Here is an 18,646-nt window from a genome sequence, read left to right on the forward strand (position 1 = left end):
TGAATTTATCTAGTTCTTTTTTGAACCCTATTATGGTCTTGGCCTTCACAACATCCTCTGGCAAGGAGTTCCACAGGTTGACTGTGCATTGTGTGAAGAAATACTTCCTTTTATTTGTTTTAAACTTGCTGCCTATTAATTTCATTTGGTGACCCCTAGTTCTTGTGTTATGAGAAGTAGTAAACAACACTTCCTTATCTACTTTCTCTACACCAGTCATTATTTTATAGACCTCAATCATATCTCCCTTTAGCAGTCTCTTTTCCAAGCCGAAAAGTCCCAGTCATATCAATCTCTCCTCAGACGGAAGCCGTTCCCTACCCCTAATCATTTTTGTTGCCCTTTTCTGATCCTTTTCCAATTCCAATATATCTTTTTTTGAGCTGGGGTGACCACATCTGCACACAGTATTCAAGATGTGGGTGTACCATGGATTTATATAGAGGCAACATATTTTCTTTCCTATTATCTAGCCCTTTCTTAATTATTCCCAGCATTCTGTTCGCTTTTTTGACTGCTGCTGCACATTGAGTGGATGTTTTCAGAGAACTATCCACAATGACTCCAAGATCTCTTTCTTAAGTGGTAACAGCTAATTTAGACCCCATCATTTTATATGTATAGTTGGGATTATGCTTTCCAATGTGCATTACTTTGCATTTATCAACACTAAATTTAATCTGCCATTTTGTTGCCCAGTCACCCAGTTTTGAGAGATCCTTTTGTAGCTCTTCGCAGTCTGCCTGGGTCTTAACTATCTTTAGTAATTTTGTATCATCTGCAAATTTTGCCACCTCACTGTTTACCCCTTTTTCCAGATAATTTATGAATATGTTGAATAGGACTGGTCCCAGAACAGACCCCTGGGGGACACCACCACGTATCTCTCTCCATTCTGAAAACTGACCATTTATACCCTTTGTTTCCTATCTTTTAACCAGTTACCAATCCATGAGAGCACCTTCCCTCTTTATCTCGTGGCATCTTATTTTGTGTAAGAGCGTTTGGTGAGTGACCTTGTCAAAGGCTTTCTGAAAATCTAAATACACTATATCCACTGGATCCCCTTGGTCCACATGCTTGTTGACCCCTTCAAAGAATTCTACTAGATTGGTGATGCATGATTTCCCTTTACTAAAACCATGTTGACTCTTCCTCAACAAATTATGTTCATCTATGTGTCTGACAATATTGTTCTTTATTATAGTTTCTACCAGTTTTCCTGATACTGAACTCAGGTTTACAGGCCTGTAATTGCCGGGATTACCTCTGGAGCCCTTTTAAAAATTGGCGTCACATTAGCTATCCTCCAGTCATCTGGTACAGAAGCTGATTTAAATGTTAGGTTACAGATTACAGTGAGTATTTCTGCAATTTTGCATTTGAGTTCCTTCAGAACTCTTGGGTGAATACAATCTGGTCCTGGTGACTTATTGCTGTTTAATTTATCAATTTGTTCCAAAACCTCCTCTAATGATACCTCAATCTGGGACAGTTCCTTAGATTTGTCACCTAAAAAGAATGGCTCGGGTTTGGGAATCTCCCTCACATCCTCAGCAATGAAGACTAATGCAAAGAATTCATTTAGTTTCTCTGCAATGGCCTTATCATCCTTCAGTGCTCCTTTAGCACCTCGATTGTCCAGTGGCCCCACTGGTTGTTTAGCAGGCTTCCTGCTTCTGATGTACTTAAAAAAAATTGCTATTACTTTTTGAGTCTTTGGCTAACTATTTTCAAATTCTTTTTTGGCCTTTCTAATTGTATTTTTACACTTTATTTGCCAGTGTTTTTGCTCCTTTCTATTTTCTAGGATTTAACTTCCACTTTTTAAAGGATGCTTTTTTGCCTCTGTCAGGGTATACACCCCCAAATCTGAACTCTGGGGAACGGATGTGGGGACCCGTATGAAAGACCCCCTAAACTTGTCTTTTACCAGCTTAGGTTAAAACTCTTCCAAGGAACAGTCTTCTGCCTTGGACAGATAGTGCTGCCACCACCAAGTGATTTTCACAAATATTCAGGGAAGGGTCACTTGGAATCCCTATCCCCCCCAAGCCTCTTCACCCCCTTTCCTGGGAAGGCTTGAGAATAAAATACCAACCAATTGCCTTATCAATGTGAGCACTGACCAACTCCTTGTCTAAGGACTTTGGAATCAAAGGATTCTTTTAAAAAAAAAGATAAATTTTATTAAAAAAGAAACAAACACATCTGAAAACTCAGGCTTTAGGGATTAAACACAAAAAATAACTTTATTGACGTTCAGTTTAAAGGTTACAATTAAAACAAAAGCACCTGGGGTTAGCACAGAGGAATCCACAAACCAAAACAACCAAAAAGGTTCCAAATCGCATCTGTCTTAACTTTTCCTGTGCTACTTACACATCTGGGGTTCCAAATGAAGAGTTTCTAGGTATGATGCTGATGATTTTCCATACCTGGCTTAAAGCTTACAGCTTGTTGCTGCCTTCCCCTCTCTCCAGCCCAAGAGACAAAGAAAAAAACCCCACACTCAGCAGTTTTTCCAATTTGAAAGGGTACAGCCACCCTATTGGTTCCCCTGGTCAGGTGCCAACTCAGGTTAAGTTTCTCTTTACCCTTTACAGGTAAGGCAACTAGGGTACAGCTGCTAAGGAGGATTCTATGGCTACTGACTGGCTGGGTGTCCATAAAAGGGAACTAACCCTCCCCCATTTATCACAGCCTCTCATTGCTTCTTTTACTTTGTTGTTTAGCCACGGTGGCTCTTTTTGGGTTCTCTATGTTTTTTAATTTGGGGTATATATTTAAGTTGAGCCTCTATTATGGTGTCTTTAAAAAGTTTCCACACAGCTTGCAGAGATTTCACTTTTGGCATTGTACCCTTTTAATTTGTTTAACTAACCTCCTCATTTTTGTGTAGTTCCCCTTTCTGAAATTAAATGTTACAGTGTTGGGCCGCTGTGATGTTTTTCCTGCCACAGGGATATTAAATTTAATTATATTATGGGCACTATTACCAAGCGTTTCAGCTATATTCACCTCTTGAACCAGATCCTGTGCTCCACTTAGGACTAAATCAAGAATTGCCTCTCCTATGGTGCATTCCAGGACCAGCTGCTCCAAGAAGCAGTCATTTAAGGTGTCAAGAAACTTTATCTCTGTATCCCAACCTGAGGTGATATGTACGCAGTCAATATGAGGATAAGTGAAATCCCCCATTATTATTATTGAGTTTTTTATTTTAATAGCCTCTCTAATCTCCCTGACCATTTCACAGTCACTATCACCAGCCTGGTCAGGTGGTTGGAAATATATCCCTACTGCCATATTCTTATTATTAGAGCATGGAATTTCTATCCATAGAGATTCTATGGTATAGTCTGATTCACTTATGATTTTTACTTCATTTGATTCTATGCTTTCTTTCACATATAGTACCACTCCCCCACCAGCACGACCTGTTCTGTCCTTCTGATATATTTTGTATCCTGGTATTACTGTATCCCATTGATTATCCTCATGCCACCAAGTTTCTGTGATGCCTATTATATCAATATCCTCATTTAATACGAGGCACTCTAGTTCACCCATCTTATTATTTAGACTTCTAGCATTGGTATATAAGCACTTTAAAAACTTGTCTTTTAGCTGTCTGCCGTTACACAATGTAATTGAATGAGAATCTTTTTTATTTGACTGTTTCTGATCAGATCCTGGCGTATTTTATCATTTTCCATTCTCTTGTTTTCACTAGGACATAGAGATTCTCTATTAATAGATCCTCCCCTAAGGGATGTCCGAACCATGTGCTCCTCCGCAACTGTCGGCTTTCCCCCAGCCCTTAGTTTAAAAACTGCTCTACAACCTTTTTAATTTTAAGTACCAGCAATCTGGTTCCATTTTGGTTTAGGTGGAGCCCATCTTTCCTGTATAGGCTCCCCCTTTCCCCAAAGTTTCCACAGTTCCTAATAAATCTAAACCCCTCCTCCCTACACTATCGTCTCAACCATGCATTGAGACTCCACAGTTCTGCCTAACTGGCCCTGTGCGTGGAACTGGGAGCATCCCAGAGAATCTCTTTCATAAGTGCAGTACTTTACATTTGTCTCTGTTGACTTTCATCCTATTTGTTTCAGACCATTTCTCCAGTTTGTCAAGATCATTGTGAATTCTATTCCTGTCCTCCAAAGTGCTTGCAACCCCTCTCAGCTTGGTACCGGCTGCAAACTTTACAAGTATACTTTCTAGGCCACTATCCAAATCATGTATGACAATAGTGAATAGAATCAGACTCAGGACAGATCCCTGTGGGAACCCACTCTATATGCCCTTCCAGCTTGATTGTAGTTGAGTAGGCTTTCCTGAGCAGTTGTTCACCCACCTTAAAGTAGGTTTGTCTAGGCTGTATTTCCCTAGTTTATCAGAAGGTCATCTGAGACTGCTAAGTCGAGATATATGCAGGGGTTCTCAAACTGGGGGTCGGGACCCCTCAGGGGGTCGCGAGGTTATTACATGAGGGGTCGTGAGCTGTCAGCCTCCACCCCAAACCCCGCTTTGCATCCAGCATTTATAATGGTGTTAAATATATTAAAAAGTGTTTTTAATTTATAAGGGGGGGTCACCAGTACAAAAGTTTAAGAACCACTGATCTACAGCTTCCCCACAATCCGCAAGGCTTGTTACCCTGTCAAACGAGGATATTAGGTTGGTTTGACATGATTGATTCTTGACAAATCCATGCTGACTGTTAGTTATAACCTTATTGTCTAGGCGCTTACAAATTGATTGATGATTTGCTCCATTATCATTCTGGGTACTGAAGTTAAGCTGAGTGGTCTACAGTTGGGGATCTCTCCTGTCCTCCACAAGTTCTCAAAAATAAGTGCTATTGGCTCAGAGATCTCTTCAGCCAGTATATCCTTTAAGTATTCTAGGATGTATTATGTCAGGCCCTGCTGACTTGAAGATATGTAAATTGTCTAAATAATTCTCAATTTGTGCTTTCGCTATTTTAGCCTCAGATCCTAGCCCATTTACACCGATGTTCATTATGTTAGTCGCCTGATCACTGCAAACCTTTCTGGTGAAAATTGAAACAAAAAAGGCATTGAACAGAGTTAATAATATGGCAGAAGGTGAGTTTGTGGAAGACATAATTGTTTAAGATGACAGGTGGTACGCAAACAACACAATAGGAAGATGAAATAGGTATATAAAATACATAAGTCCAGATTTACCCAAACCTGGTGAAAGGTAGTGAAAATTCAATTTCCTGTACCAAGCTGATCCACCTTTTTGTGATAGTGGGGGGACGCAACCCGCTACCCTTCCCTTCCTCAAGGTTTCTACTGGGGGATAGCATCTTTAGGAGCTCAGCTGGCAGAGACTACTGAGCCTATGCAGCCACTTCCCAGCCCTGTTGTCCTCTGTACCCCATAGTTGCACCTGTTTACCCCCTTCTTCAAGGAAGCCGGCCTAGAGCCGGAGGTTAATTTAGCACTGAGAATGTAAAAAATGACGACCGTCTGGCATAAACAGAGGCATTTCCATCATATAATTCCCAGTTGGTGCCAGTGTAACACCCTATATTTATGTGCCCCATGGCCCCCCTCCTTTGGGAATTCCCCCCAGCCTTGCCTTTCCCTTGGGGAATTCCCACCCCTGCCTGCCCCATACCATTCCCCCGGGGAAGAGCCCCGCGGGCCCCTCCTGCAGAGAGATTGGGGAAAACTCTGCGGGGACTCTCGGGTGCGAGACTGCCTGTCTGCCAACACGTGGCCGCAGGGCTCAGGTTCCGCGCGGCGCTGGAGTCAAAGGTCCCTTCCCCAAACTTGCGGATTTAACAAGCGCTCTGCGGGCAGAGGCAGGCGGCACCGTCCAGCGCTCCCGGGGAGAGGCTCGTGGCAGCTCAGCCCCCTCGCCCCACTTCAGAGAGCGCCGCCGGAAAGGGGAGGCGGGAGGAGCGGGTGTAAAATGTTGCGTCTCTCCCCCGCCACACACCTGAAAGCGATCCGCGAGTAGGGCCGGAGAATATAGCCCTGAAGCCAGGGGCGACCTGGAGCCGGCAGCTCGCAGGCTCCCTCTAGCCACCGCAGTTGCAGCAGAGGAGGCGAGCGAGAGCAGCAGCAGTAGCAGGAGGAGGATTTTCTCTCTCTCTCTCTCTCTCTCTCTCTTTCAGCTAGTAATGAGCGTCTGCCCCCTGGCACGGCTGAGCCACAGCGCGGCTGCACACACGCGCACACGGTATAAATAAGTTAAGGGACAAGCAGTGGGAGCTCCCCGTCTGGCTCAGCCCAGCAGGCAGGAGGGGAACCTCCCCCCCGGCGCCATGGCGTGCGTGGCCGGCTGCCGCTGCTGCACGGAGCGCCGGAGGCAGAGCAGCATCCTCTACAACATCCTGAAGAGCGAGGAGCAGAAGGAGGCAGCGCGGCAGCCGCCGCCGCCGCAGGAGCCTCCGGGGCCGGGCTGCTCGTGCGGCTCGAGGCGGCGCGTGGCCCTGCGCAGCCCGCAGGTGGCGGGCAAGGCGGCCTCGGCCGTGCTGGTGAAGACCCTGCGCTTCGTCAAGAGCGTGCCCTGCTTCCAGGAGCTGCCGCTGGACGAGCAGCTGGTGCTGGTGCGCAGCTGCTGGGCTCCCCTGCTGGTGCTGGGGCTGGCCCAGGAGCGGGTGCACTTCGAGACGGTGGAGACCGCGGAGCCCAGCATGCTGCAGCGGATATTAACCGACCGGCGGCAGGAGCAGCAAGGGCAGCAGCACCCCCAGAGCAGCAGCCCGCAGCTGCCCTCGGCCGGCGAGATCCAGGCCATCAAAGGCTTCCTGGCCAAGTGCTGGAGCCTGGACATCAGCACCAAGGAGTACGCCTACCTCAAGGGGACTGTGCTCTTCAACCCGGGTGAGTAACCAGGGGTGCCGCCGCCGCCTTGGGGAAGGGGATTCCCCTCCGCTGCAGCTCCTGCGCATCCCCCCATTTGATTCCTTGCCTAGTGGGGTAGAGAAGAGAGCGGGACTGGAGGGAGTTTGACTGAAGAAGCTGACAGGATTTTAGTCAAGAGGAAACTTTTGAAAGGTGGAGCTTTTTTTTCCCCCCCTTGTTGAAGGGGGCTTTGCATTACATGCATTCCGTGGAAGGAAAGGGAGGAGGGTAGACTTGCTGCCTGGCCAAGTTTGCCCAGGATTGGTTCTTTTTGAAGGAAGCTGTCCAGGGCTGTCCCATTTTATGGGCTCAGATCAGCCTGGGGTCCTGGTTTTTTCCCTACCTCAGAGGTGGCAATGCTAGAAGAGTGGCAGACTATCTTTTTCCCTTACTGGTCCAACCTCCCAACAATTAGAAAACTTAGGCCTGGGCTACACTAGAAAATTAGTTTGGTTTAACTACATCACTCTAGGGTGTGAGAAATCCACACCTCTGAGCAGCATAGACCATAAACCAACCTAAGTCCCTGTGATTCTTCTGTAGACCTAGCTATGGCATCTCAGGGAGGTGAATTAACTAGAGCAAGAGGGGAACCCCTCCTACGAGCAAAGGTAGTGTCTATATTGAAGCAGCTGTGCTGCTTTAGCATTTTAAGTGTAGACAAGCCCTTTGCATGCTTGGGGAGAGAGGGGAAGAATAGGTGGTGGGGGTGTGGGGTCCTGTTCAGGTAGAGAGCGTTTTGTCCAGTTTAATTAGAGTCTGAAAGCCACTGGTACTAAATGACCTGTCTCTTGAGGTGGGAAGTGTAAATTTATTTCTCTTTCATCCTAGTAGAAAATCTCTCCGCTTTCCTGTTCATCCAGGCATTTGATAGGGGTCTTTCCAGTTACAATTCAGAGTGCTTTTTATTTTGTGTTAAATAATTGCCTCTGAGGATTACACCATCTTCCCACTTTCTTTGTTACAAAAAATTAATCTATGGAGGTTGGTTAGTGATAGTAACAGACAATAGTCACTGTATTTTTCTTTCTGAACTTGCAACTTTGCAAATTCAACTGCTGCACCACAAGCCATGCAGTAAGCATTATGGTTTGGTTTCTTAAAATAACCGCAGTTATGAATTACCACCTGATTAAGAAATAATGGATCAAAGTGTGCTTGATTGGTAAGGTTTTCAAAGAATAAAAAATTAACAAATCTCAAGATTTAGAAACAGAATCTGGTTTGATTAAATGAGGAAAGCTTGTATATATGTATGCATAGTTTGTTTAAAAACTCAGTCAGATATGTTAGCAGTTGATTTTTAGTTTTAAAAACCTACCTGAAATATAATAGCTTGTTGTGCTTAGATAGTAGATAATGTTTTCACCCCTCAGCTCACAGAGAGCTGAGAAGCTTGTCAAACTTAGACCAAGAGGAAAGGTACTGAACTTGCAAACAACTCCACTCCCCTATTTTGTTTAGTTAGAAAGCAAACATCCTATCACATCTTGGAGTTAACTTGCTTATCTGCAATCTGACGCTTGTTCCAATGTAGCTGTCAGCAGGACACATTAATATGAATAGAGCATTTCCTAGTGGTCAACAAGTTATTAGCAAACTTGTTCCTTTTATTATCTTTACTATTTACATGGTATATTTAGCACCTTGAAGATCGTTACTGGTAACAGTCCATACTGGTTGTCCATATTTTATCACCTACAAATTTTACATTTTTAAAAAACATGAATATTGGAAAATATTGTTGCAATCTAAATTTGTTGTTGCATAACTAAGAGCAGCACTGCATGTCCAGAACAGCAACGTGGTGAGATTTTGGATTGCACTGTTAAAATCTGGGCCAATCTACGTGCATGTTGGATATAATATCTCTAGCTGAATCGTTTTCATGCAGAAAGGTAATTACATTTGGTTTGTTCCTCATCTAAGAAACTTAATATTGATGTTTGAGTTACCAATTAGCTGGCATGCTGCAGGATGGCCAACTTCCATGAGTTGTTTTATAGATAAAAACTTTGTAAATGGACATTTAGTTTCCTGTTTTTCTTTCAGATCTGCCAGGGCTGCAGTGTGTACAGTATATCCAGGGACTGCAGAGGGAAGCACAGCAAGCTCTAAATGAACACGTCAGACTGATTCATCGAGGGGACCAGGCCAGATTTGCCAAGCTGAATGTTGTTCTTTCCTTGCTGAGATCCATTAATGCTAACGTAATTGCTGAACTATTCTTTAGGCCCATCATTGGAACGGTGAACATGGATGACATGCTGCTGGAGATGCTTTGTGCAAAGTTATAAAGGCATGTATACAAATAAATCCATTACTAAGGAATTCCTAGAGCAGAATAGTGTAAAGTACTGTAAATAAACTAACTTATTCTTTTTACATAGATAGTATTTTTGTATTCAGTAATAAAATATTCAAGTTCTGACATTTCATTTTTATTAAACTTATTGTTTTCAGAATAGGATGTACAGCCATGAAAATAGATGCCTTTTAAACCATTAATGAAGAGGTTTTAGTTTCCAAAGTGAGATGAATATTCTGTCTTTGAATAAAGGTCACACTGATCTGTGTTATGTTTTCAAAATGAGCAAACCCCACTTTTCCCCAAAGCATTGTTTTACATTTTAACACATTTATTTGGAAAGCCAAAAATAGGATAAAAGAGCCAAATTACTTTGCACATTTCAGTCCATTAAATAAGATACCTTAGTCACAGCGATCTTTATCGTTGAACTATGGGACTTAGCCATAACCGCTGAAGTCAGTAAAGTCTTTCTGTTGACTCTATCAGGCTTTGGATCAGGTCTGTATTGAATAGTTAAGGGAACCATTTACCTACGGGCTTGTGTACATTGGGAAATTGACCAGAATAGCTATTGCATAATAAATTATTCTGCAATAGTTATTCTGGAATAGCTTTATTGTGTGGACACTATATTGTGAAATAAAGTCACTTTATTCTGGAATAATTAGTATGCTTCCAAAACAGAGTAATTATTCTGGAAAAAAATTCATTACCATAAAAATTACTCCACAATATCTATTCCAGTCAATTTTCCCGTATAGACAAGCCTTTAGATAATATGTTGCAAACATTTCAAAATTGATTAAGAGTAATTCAGATACTTCCAAAGCCTGTGGCAAAACATTTAAATTTAACATATGTTGGACTCTGGGAAAAAGAACTATGGCCTGGTCTACGCCGGTGGTGGGGGGGTTCCGATCTAAAAGTTACGCAACTTCAGCTACATGAATAACGTAGCTGAAGTAGACGTACTTAGATCTACTTACCATAGTGTCTTCACCGCGGTGAGTTGACTGCTTTCGCTCCCCCGTCGCCTCTCGCCAAGCTGGAGTACAGGAGTCGATGGGAGAGCGCTTGGGGATTGATTTATTGCGTCTAGACTAGATGCGATAAATTGATCCCCGCTGGATCGATCGCTGCCCGCCAATCCGGCTGGTAGTGAAGACAAACCCTCAGTCTTCTAAACACAGCAAACTCTTTACAAAGTCCCAAGAACTATTGGTAGACCACAGTTGATTTGTTTCCCCCCCTAGGCATTTGCTATAAAAACTAGAATTCAATGGGCCAAATTCTGACCTTGGTTCCACCTGTGGAAACATAAAATTACTCCACTGAAAGTATGGAGTTACTCTGGATTTACATCACTGTTACTGCAATCAGAATCTGGTCCACTTTGCTTAGTAACCTATACATGTCTCACTTAGGTTTTAAATTCATTTTCCTTATTTGTTTGTCTTAGCCTATTGACTGTGCCCTCAACATTCTTTTTGTTCCTTCTCTGCTAGTTTGTTTATATTATCAAGGACAAATCAAAGTCAGAAAATGAAAAAAAGACTTGTTAAATCATGTAGTCCACCTTTCTGCTAATGTGAATAGTTCCCTATAGCAAATCATTCCCGTTCTCTGATCTCACCCAGTCCCAGCGCTCTGCAGCAAAAGTTTAAAAGGCATATAACATTAAGGCCCCATTCCACACTAGGACAATAACCCACTGCTGCCAATGGCTGGCTGCAATAAGTTCTCCTAGCCATTGAAAATGGTTTAGTTTTAATGTAGATGAGGGAGTGAGGAAACAAAAGAAAAACATTTTCAACAGGGAAAGGATGATGATGATCAAAGACCATGTTGAAGGCAGTTTTGGCCAATCTATATTATTAGCTAGGCACTTCCAATTCCTGCCGAAGAGGAGAGCTGGCATGGGCGGAGGAAACATGTTGGTGACAGTCATTATTGGCAATGGATCATTTTCCTAGGTATAATGTTAGTTTTCTTACAGATTTTTTTTTTGCGCTAAATACCATTTTACCAGCAATATTTAATGACAAAGCTAACTATAATGAGGGGGTTACAATTTAAAAACTAATGCTCAAAATGTATTTCTTACAAAACTGAATTAAAAAGAGAGGAGGTGGGGGAGGTAATATCTTCATTTGGACCAACTTCTGTTAGTGAAAGCAAGCTTTCAAGCTATGCAGACCTGAAGAAACGTTCTGTGTAGCTCAAAAGCTTGTCTCTTTCACCAACAGAAGTTGGTCCAATAGAAGATATTACCTCACCCGCCTTGTTTCTCTAATATCCTGGGACCAACACAGCTAACAAAAAGGTAAATTAAAACATCTCATGAAATCCTTTTTTTTTTTTTTTCACCTTTAAGTGGTTTAGGTTGGGGCTGACATTGCTTCTGTTACTATGGGCTTTCTATTTATTAAAAGGAATTCTTTCAACAAAAATAATGGTCTTGTTGGTGATTAGCCCTTATACAGCCATTCAAGGAAGATCCCATCCTATACCCACTTAGAGCTGGCTATCTAAGGGGTGGCCGTTAGAGCTGGTTGTATTAAAAAGGGCCTTTCTGGATTGGTTTAAAATTTTCTGTTTTTCTAACAAAATTGGGAAAGAAAAACATTTGTTGTTTTTCCTTCTCCTCCCCTTGCCAATTCTCTCCTGCTTTTCCAGTAGCAAGTGGGGGGAAAAAAAGGAAAAAAATTGAGCTGAACTGCTTCAATCTAAACAAAGCCAATCACTGATGGAACTGAAACTTTATGTAATAACCTCTCCTAATGCCATGCGTTTTGTAAAACCTCTTAAAACATGATAAGGGTGTTCCTAGCTCTCATGAAAGTTATGTTGGGGGTGGGGGGCCAGCTCACAGAGTCTTCGTTAACCCCAACCTCGGTACACCCTATGCAAAGGCCAGGGATAATCACAGCCCCTGTGCCCAGGGAAAGGCAGGAACTTTTCTCTGCATTCCCCTACTTGGGCACAAATTGTCCCAAAGATGGTAGGGGGGAAAAGTGTAGTCAAGGCCCCATATCCCAACCAGTAGAGTTGGCCAGGAGGGGCAGTCTGCATCATAGGCGCTGACTCTGTGACTGGAGCACTCACCAGGAAAAACAAAAACAAACAAAAAAAAAGTGGGTGCTCAGCACTCACCCAGCCACAGCTGTTTTGCAGCTCAGGGAGGGGCTTATGAGAGGGCAGAGAGCAGTGGCCTCAGGGAGGGGGTGGAGCAGGAGTGGGAAGAGGCAGAGAGGGACTTTGGGGGAGGGGTGGAGTGGGGGCGGGGCCTTGTGCCAGAGCTTGGATGGAGCACCCCCCGGGGAAAAGTAAAACTCAACGCCTATGGTCTGCATCCAAATGGATTATTATTTGTAGTACTAGTATTACTGGAGTGCCAATGATCTCCAATCATGGACCAGGACCCCATTGTGCTAGGTGCTGTACAAACACAGAACAAAAAGTTCCTCCCTGAAAGAGTGAAAGCACAGCTTGCATGCTACATAGCTTTGGCAGGGACTGTGTCTCCTGAGAGACAATCTCCTCTGGAGCTTCCTCAGGAGAGAGGTCACTCTGCACCACTTAGTCCTGGCCTGTGTCTTAAAGGAACAGTCAGGTTCTTAAATTCGTAAGATAAACTGACAGCTATATATACCAACAACAAATCTGTAAAATAGTTTTATGAACTTAGAATAATTGGCTGAGTTTTCAAAGGCCTAATGCTCAAGTTGCTGGAATTTCTCGCTGTGTCTGTTTGTATGTTCCATGGTAACCTTTGAATGCTGTATCTGATCAATTCGAAAAAATATCAGGGAACATTCTAGGCATCAGTGGGAAGAACCCTATAAATTTTGGGGAGGAATCAGGAAATGAGAGGCACAGGTTGCCCTTTCCTCTGGTTAGCAGATCCACAGTTTGAAGTGCCTCTGCCATTGTCTATAGATCAAAGAACTGTCTGAAGGCAGCCATTAACACCTTTCAGCATAACAATACCCTTAGCTCATCTCTGCTCATCTTCTCAATAGAGTTTAACCTGTTGACACCCTGAATGACATCTTCCAGACAGAGAACAGTAAGGGTTGGGGGAAATGGGGAGTGCAAGCAGCCCCTAGCATGGGGGAATGGGGCACACAGAATCCCTGGCAGGAAGGCGATTGGGGGACCCTGGTAGAGCGATGGGGGAGATTGAGGACACACACAGCCTCCAGCTTGGGGGGCAAAAGGGAGAATAGAGGGCAGAGCCCCTGGGAGGGAGGGATGAGGGAATGGGGGTACACATAGAAACCTTGGTATGGGGGGAGGGGAGCACAGAATCCCTGGCAGAGGGAAGATTAGGGGACTCTGGTATGGAAGGCAATAGGGGTGCACACGGAGCCCCTGCCATAGTGAAGGGAGAAAGGGAGTCCCTGATATAGGGGAGGCAGAAATGAAAGGCACATAGAACTCCTGTTGGAAGGGGCAGATTGCGGGACCCTGGTATGGGGAGGAAGGAGGTGAGGGAGGAACACAGAGCCCCTGCCATGGGGGTAGAAAATGGGGAACCCTGGCATATGGTAGAGAGGGAAGGAAGGTGCACAGCCCCTGGAATGGGACGGAGTGGGGAAGGGGAGACACACAGCCACTAGCATGAGAGAGTGAGTGGGAGTTGTAGGCAGTCCCTGAATCAGAGGGGGATGGGAGAATGGCATACAGGGACTTTGGGAAGGTGGTGGGGAGGAAATGGAGGAATGCAAGGAGATCCTGGTGGGTGCAATGTGCTCTGTAGAAGCTGTGAAGTGTGCGACCCTTGAGTTGGTTTCCAAGGAAGCCCTATAATCCAACACCTTAGAAAATTGCATGAGAGATATGGCAATTTTTTTTCCTTCACAAATTCAGGTCTTTTTAAAAAATGCTCTATTAAATCACTTCGCTTCTTGCACAAAGAGCTTCTGTTTCCTCGCGAAGGACCAAGACCAGTCACTTAGACAGGTATCAAAGGAACAAATTCTGTCCCCAGTGCACAAGCCTATGGCAAGTAACCAGGCTGTGTGCTAAGGAAGAATTTTGACAGACCTGAACACTCTATGGACACTTCCGTGTAGTGTGCCCTCTTCACAGGGACAGTGGGGAGGGAACAGAGAAGCATGTGACTAGAGGCACCACATAGTAGCAAATCCATAAGACATGAGGCATGATGGTAGAACTGCTGACCAGCAGGTGGTGATTGAGTGGAAAAGCCCACCAGAATGCTTCCCATTTAAGGGCTATGGAACTTAAACATCCTGAGCTCAAAATCACTTCATTTTACAGAATACAGGGTGGGCATGAGCACAGCTGTTCACTCTTGAGAACAGGCATGCTAGCTATTATGTTCTGCTCTAGCTGCAAGTGGCAGAGACCACCTATTGGCAGCCTAGAGGGAATTAGAATAGCTGGGTCTCATGGTCACAGGGAAATGTTTCCTGTCACTTTTTGGGGTGGGGGAGGTGGAGGGGGGGAGAAGAGACATTTTTGTACCACATACTGACGTGACTTTCTGTAGAAAGGGCTGGGTCAGCAATCATACCAGGTTTCCTAACGCAGCACACTACTTCCGACTGAGCCTCTTCTGTGAGAATACAATGAATGAGCCGTCTCATAACAGCATCCTGCACTCATTAGACAGACATGTACCTTACAGTAAGAATGAAGCAACTCTGGTGCATCCAGAAGCAATATTATAGAAACACCTGTCCAGGGCAGAGTCTAAGCCAAGTAAAAGGGCTATACCGTTAGATGTGTTGGAGATGAGCCTACTAAACAACTTCACAAACTATATTTCAATGTCCACATAAGTGGAGCATAGTTAATGTATTGTGTTTTTTTTTTTTTTTTTTTTTTGACAAAAAAAATGGTCGGTGTTTTTTTGGGAGAAGCTAGGCTCCCAAAAGAACGGCCTTTTTTATTTATTTATTTATTTTAATTATTCATGTTGTCTTGTTGACTTCATTGGGGCTATATATGTCAGATCCACAGGATTGAGCTCACAACATGTATCTAAACAGTGTTCAGACATTTTGATAAAAACAGTTTCAATGCCAACACACCATTCTAGTGCTAAACAATGTGGCAAAACATTGTGGGATTTTGGGGGAAACATCATCTTCTGTGCATTACAAGGATACAGTCTTGTCCTTGGATATGCTTGTACTGCTCTGAAGAGCAGCTCTAGGGGAAAAAAACAAAAAAAACCCCCCCACAACAGGCTTAATTATCTGGAGTGTTAGAATAATTGGAGTCGGGATACCTTTTCTAGAATTCTCCCAAAGGAACCAATATAGAAGATATTAGTTAACATTCTAATATACATATTGACATTATTCCCAGGCACATTTAAATGAATCCATTATTCTCTCCCTAACATTGGTGCCCTGAGCACTGCTCTCCTCATAAGCACATTTTCCCAGAACGTACATATTTCACAGACATTTCAAACTGAAAGCAGCTTTTCCACAAATTTCATTTAGCAATCCTCATGGTGACAGTCCCTGCTAGATAAAGTCACAGCTGTGCATTTTGCCCAGTAATAGCTATTGCCACCTACATCAACCTAGACACCCAGCATTTCTAGCCAGGAGTGCAATGCTAGCAATAGTGAGTTTTTCATCACAAAGTGCCAGTCAGCAGGGGTTACTCGTGGGAGATACCCTTTCCTCTGAAGAGATTTGAGAAAGTAAAAAGAAAAAGAAACCTCATATTTTCAGTGAACCTGGTTAAGAATGTTTCTTAGAGATAAGAATTAAATGGTATTTATTCTTAATCCTCTGTTTTCTAGTTTAATGTATAACCTTTGTTCAGGTAATCTTTCTAATAGTTCATTTAAAACTTTTTTTTTGCATCAGTTTGCTCTTACAAATAAACTATGGACACACAACACCAACTGAGCAATATCTATTTTGCACCCGAAGAAGAGGCCATGCAAATAAAGTGTGTATTTTCTGAAATGAGTGTGTGTAGCGCATTGAATCTGTTATAAGTTCTCTTCATTTTTGTCTGTTTATAGACAGAAGTACTTCCTCCAGTGGACATTCTAGCATTATAGTAAACATTAAAAAACGTTCAGAAAGCCATTCAGTTATTTAGCAGTCTTTCACCAAGAAAAACAAAAATATAATAATTGAGAGATGCAAATAAATATTATAACAAGCCCTTTTAAAATTTGGAGAGGCATTGTTAGATCAGTGAAGTACATACTGCCTCCAACTTTGTTACATGATCAAAATCAAGCACTCTGCATTTATGATGCACACAAGATAGATTCAAAGAGTCAAAACCTCTAGAGCCACTCTAAATTGTAGATTAACTTTGACTTAAATGTCTTTAAACAAACTAGACTAATGTGGACATGAGGCTATAAGCTGGACCGTATGAACAAATACTTAACACCACAAAATAAGTAAAGGGCCAAATTTACTGCTGGTATAAGTGCATTTCTGTTAAAGTCAATAGAATTGTAGCTGCTTATGCCAGCAATGGATGTGATCCAGAATCTTTTATACATACACACCATGGTATAGACTTGTGTGTGTGTGTATACACACATGTGTGTGTGTGTGTGTACACACATACACACACACACACACACACACGTACACAAGATAAAACAGCAAATTATAACATAGCAGCATAATATAGATTTTTAACAAGTTAACCCTGGAATTAGTGTAATAGTAATAACAAAACCCAATAAGATTAGTTGTATGGTTTGTGAGGTTGGAGGCTCTCTGCTGGAGAAGGAAAACTACTCCAGAAAGAGAACAAGCTAGCCAACACAATGCTGAGTCCATTCAGGCCTGCAAAAGGCACAGGAGCCCAAGCAGCCACATGCCTTGCTGGTGACAGAGAGGAACCTAGACAATCAATTATATATGTACATAAACCCACAATGGAGGTTTTTAAGAACAGGTTGGACAAATGCCCATCAGGGATGCTCTTGATTTGCTTGGTCCTGCCTCAACACAAGGGGGATGGACTAGATGACCTCTTGTCCCTTCCAGCCCTAGATTTCTATGATTCAGTGATTACTAACAGGAGCAACAAGGAGTCTGGTGGCACCTTAAAGACTAACAGATTTATCTGGGCATAAGCTTTCGTGGGTAAAACCACGAAAGCTTATGCCCAAATAAATCTGTTAGTCTTTAAGGTGCCACCAGACTCCTTGTTGTTTTTGTAGATACAGACTAAAACGGCTACCCCCTGATACTTAACAGGAGCAGCCAGCTTATCTCAGTATACTAAACTAATACAGCTGACCTCATACCCTTTATTAGACATATATGCAATGGAAGCTGTTAAAAAGCAATAAAAGGCATCACTAAAATGAGATTCAGTGTTGCTAAACCACTCTGAGTAGAGACAGATATTCAGATGGGAAACTTTTACTCTTAGGGGAGACTGATGACAGCTTTCATCCCAGGATCAGGCCCACAATTCCATTTCTCCATTTAGCCTTAATGTTTTTCAGACCACAACTCTCACACAATTATCTTCAATAGGTTTATATATGTATAATTAAGTGGAACTTTGTTAACAATTTTGTTGATGATACATAAGGAGGAAGACTTCAACCTAGTCCACTCCCTCTTAGTTGTATTGGTTTTTCAGGATTATTAGGAGTAAAAACTTCTTTCTTTCTCAGAAAGCAGAATGAGCAATATGACTGAATACCCTTAGGGAGCAAATCTGTTCAGTAAGAAAATGCCATTTTTACCTTGAACAGAGCCCCACACTTTCATAACCAATCTTTGCAGAGTAGAACTGCACTTCCAAATTTAAAACACAACATTACAGGCCAGATCTTTATCAGAGATTAATGGTTACCATTGGTATCAATGGAGCTATGCCAACTTACAGCCTCTGGAGGTTTTGTCCTTTTTTTCTATCACTAGGATAAATTCAATTTTAATAATTTTGTTCCTCTATCACTTTCTCTAGCATCAACTACATCCAATTTTATCTTAAAAAAGAAAACAATGGAAAACAGAGTAAAAGTAGAGATGATGGGAGCTACAGTAATTCTGCCTCTGGAAAGGTACCCAAGCCTGAAATGAGAACGAGAACAAATTTGTGGAAGAATTCATTTTTCTCTTCTTGACAAGCTGGTAGTAGTTTTCTTGAAAAAGGGGAAGCCACTAAATAGTCTTATCTTGGCCACCATTTTTATTTCTTCAGAAGAACACCATTTGATATAGCCCAATTTTAAGACTGAAGTTTGATTGTAAAATATTTGCTGGGAAAAACTAACAAATAAGACATTTATGAGGAACAGAGCAGTGGTTAACAATATGCATATTAATGATCACTCTAAATGCATACCCAGAGCCACAGTGAAATGAATGCAGTGAAAGCTTTCAATGGAGTGGAATGGACGTTCCCAGCAGTGTTGTTCACAATATTTGTATTAAGCCTCAACTATGTTAGTTTAACC

At 42.7% G+C, this 18,646-nt stretch overlaps 1 protein-coding gene across 1 annotated transcript; it reads left to right on the forward strand.

The window, feature by feature from the left end:
- Positions 1-6,310: 6,310 nt before the first annotated feature.
- Positions 6,311-9,211, forward strand: NR0B1 (nuclear receptor subfamily 0 group B member 1). Its single transcript, XM_065423749.1, has 2 exons — positions 6,311-6,872; positions 8,946-9,211. The coding sequence occupies exons 1-2, from the start codon at positions 6,311-6,313 to the stop codon at positions 9,188-9,190; spliced, it is 807 nt and encodes a 268-aa protein (XP_065279821.1). The 3' UTR covers positions 9,191-9,211.
- Positions 9,212-18,646: the final 9,435 nt, after the last annotated feature.

This window comes from Emys orbicularis, chromosome 1, assembly GCF_028017835.1.
Source record: "Emys orbicularis isolate rEmyOrb1 chromosome 1, rEmyOrb1.hap1, whole genome shotgun sequence".
Taxonomy (NCBI): Eukaryota; Metazoa; Chordata; order Testudines; family Emydidae; genus Emys; species Emys orbicularis.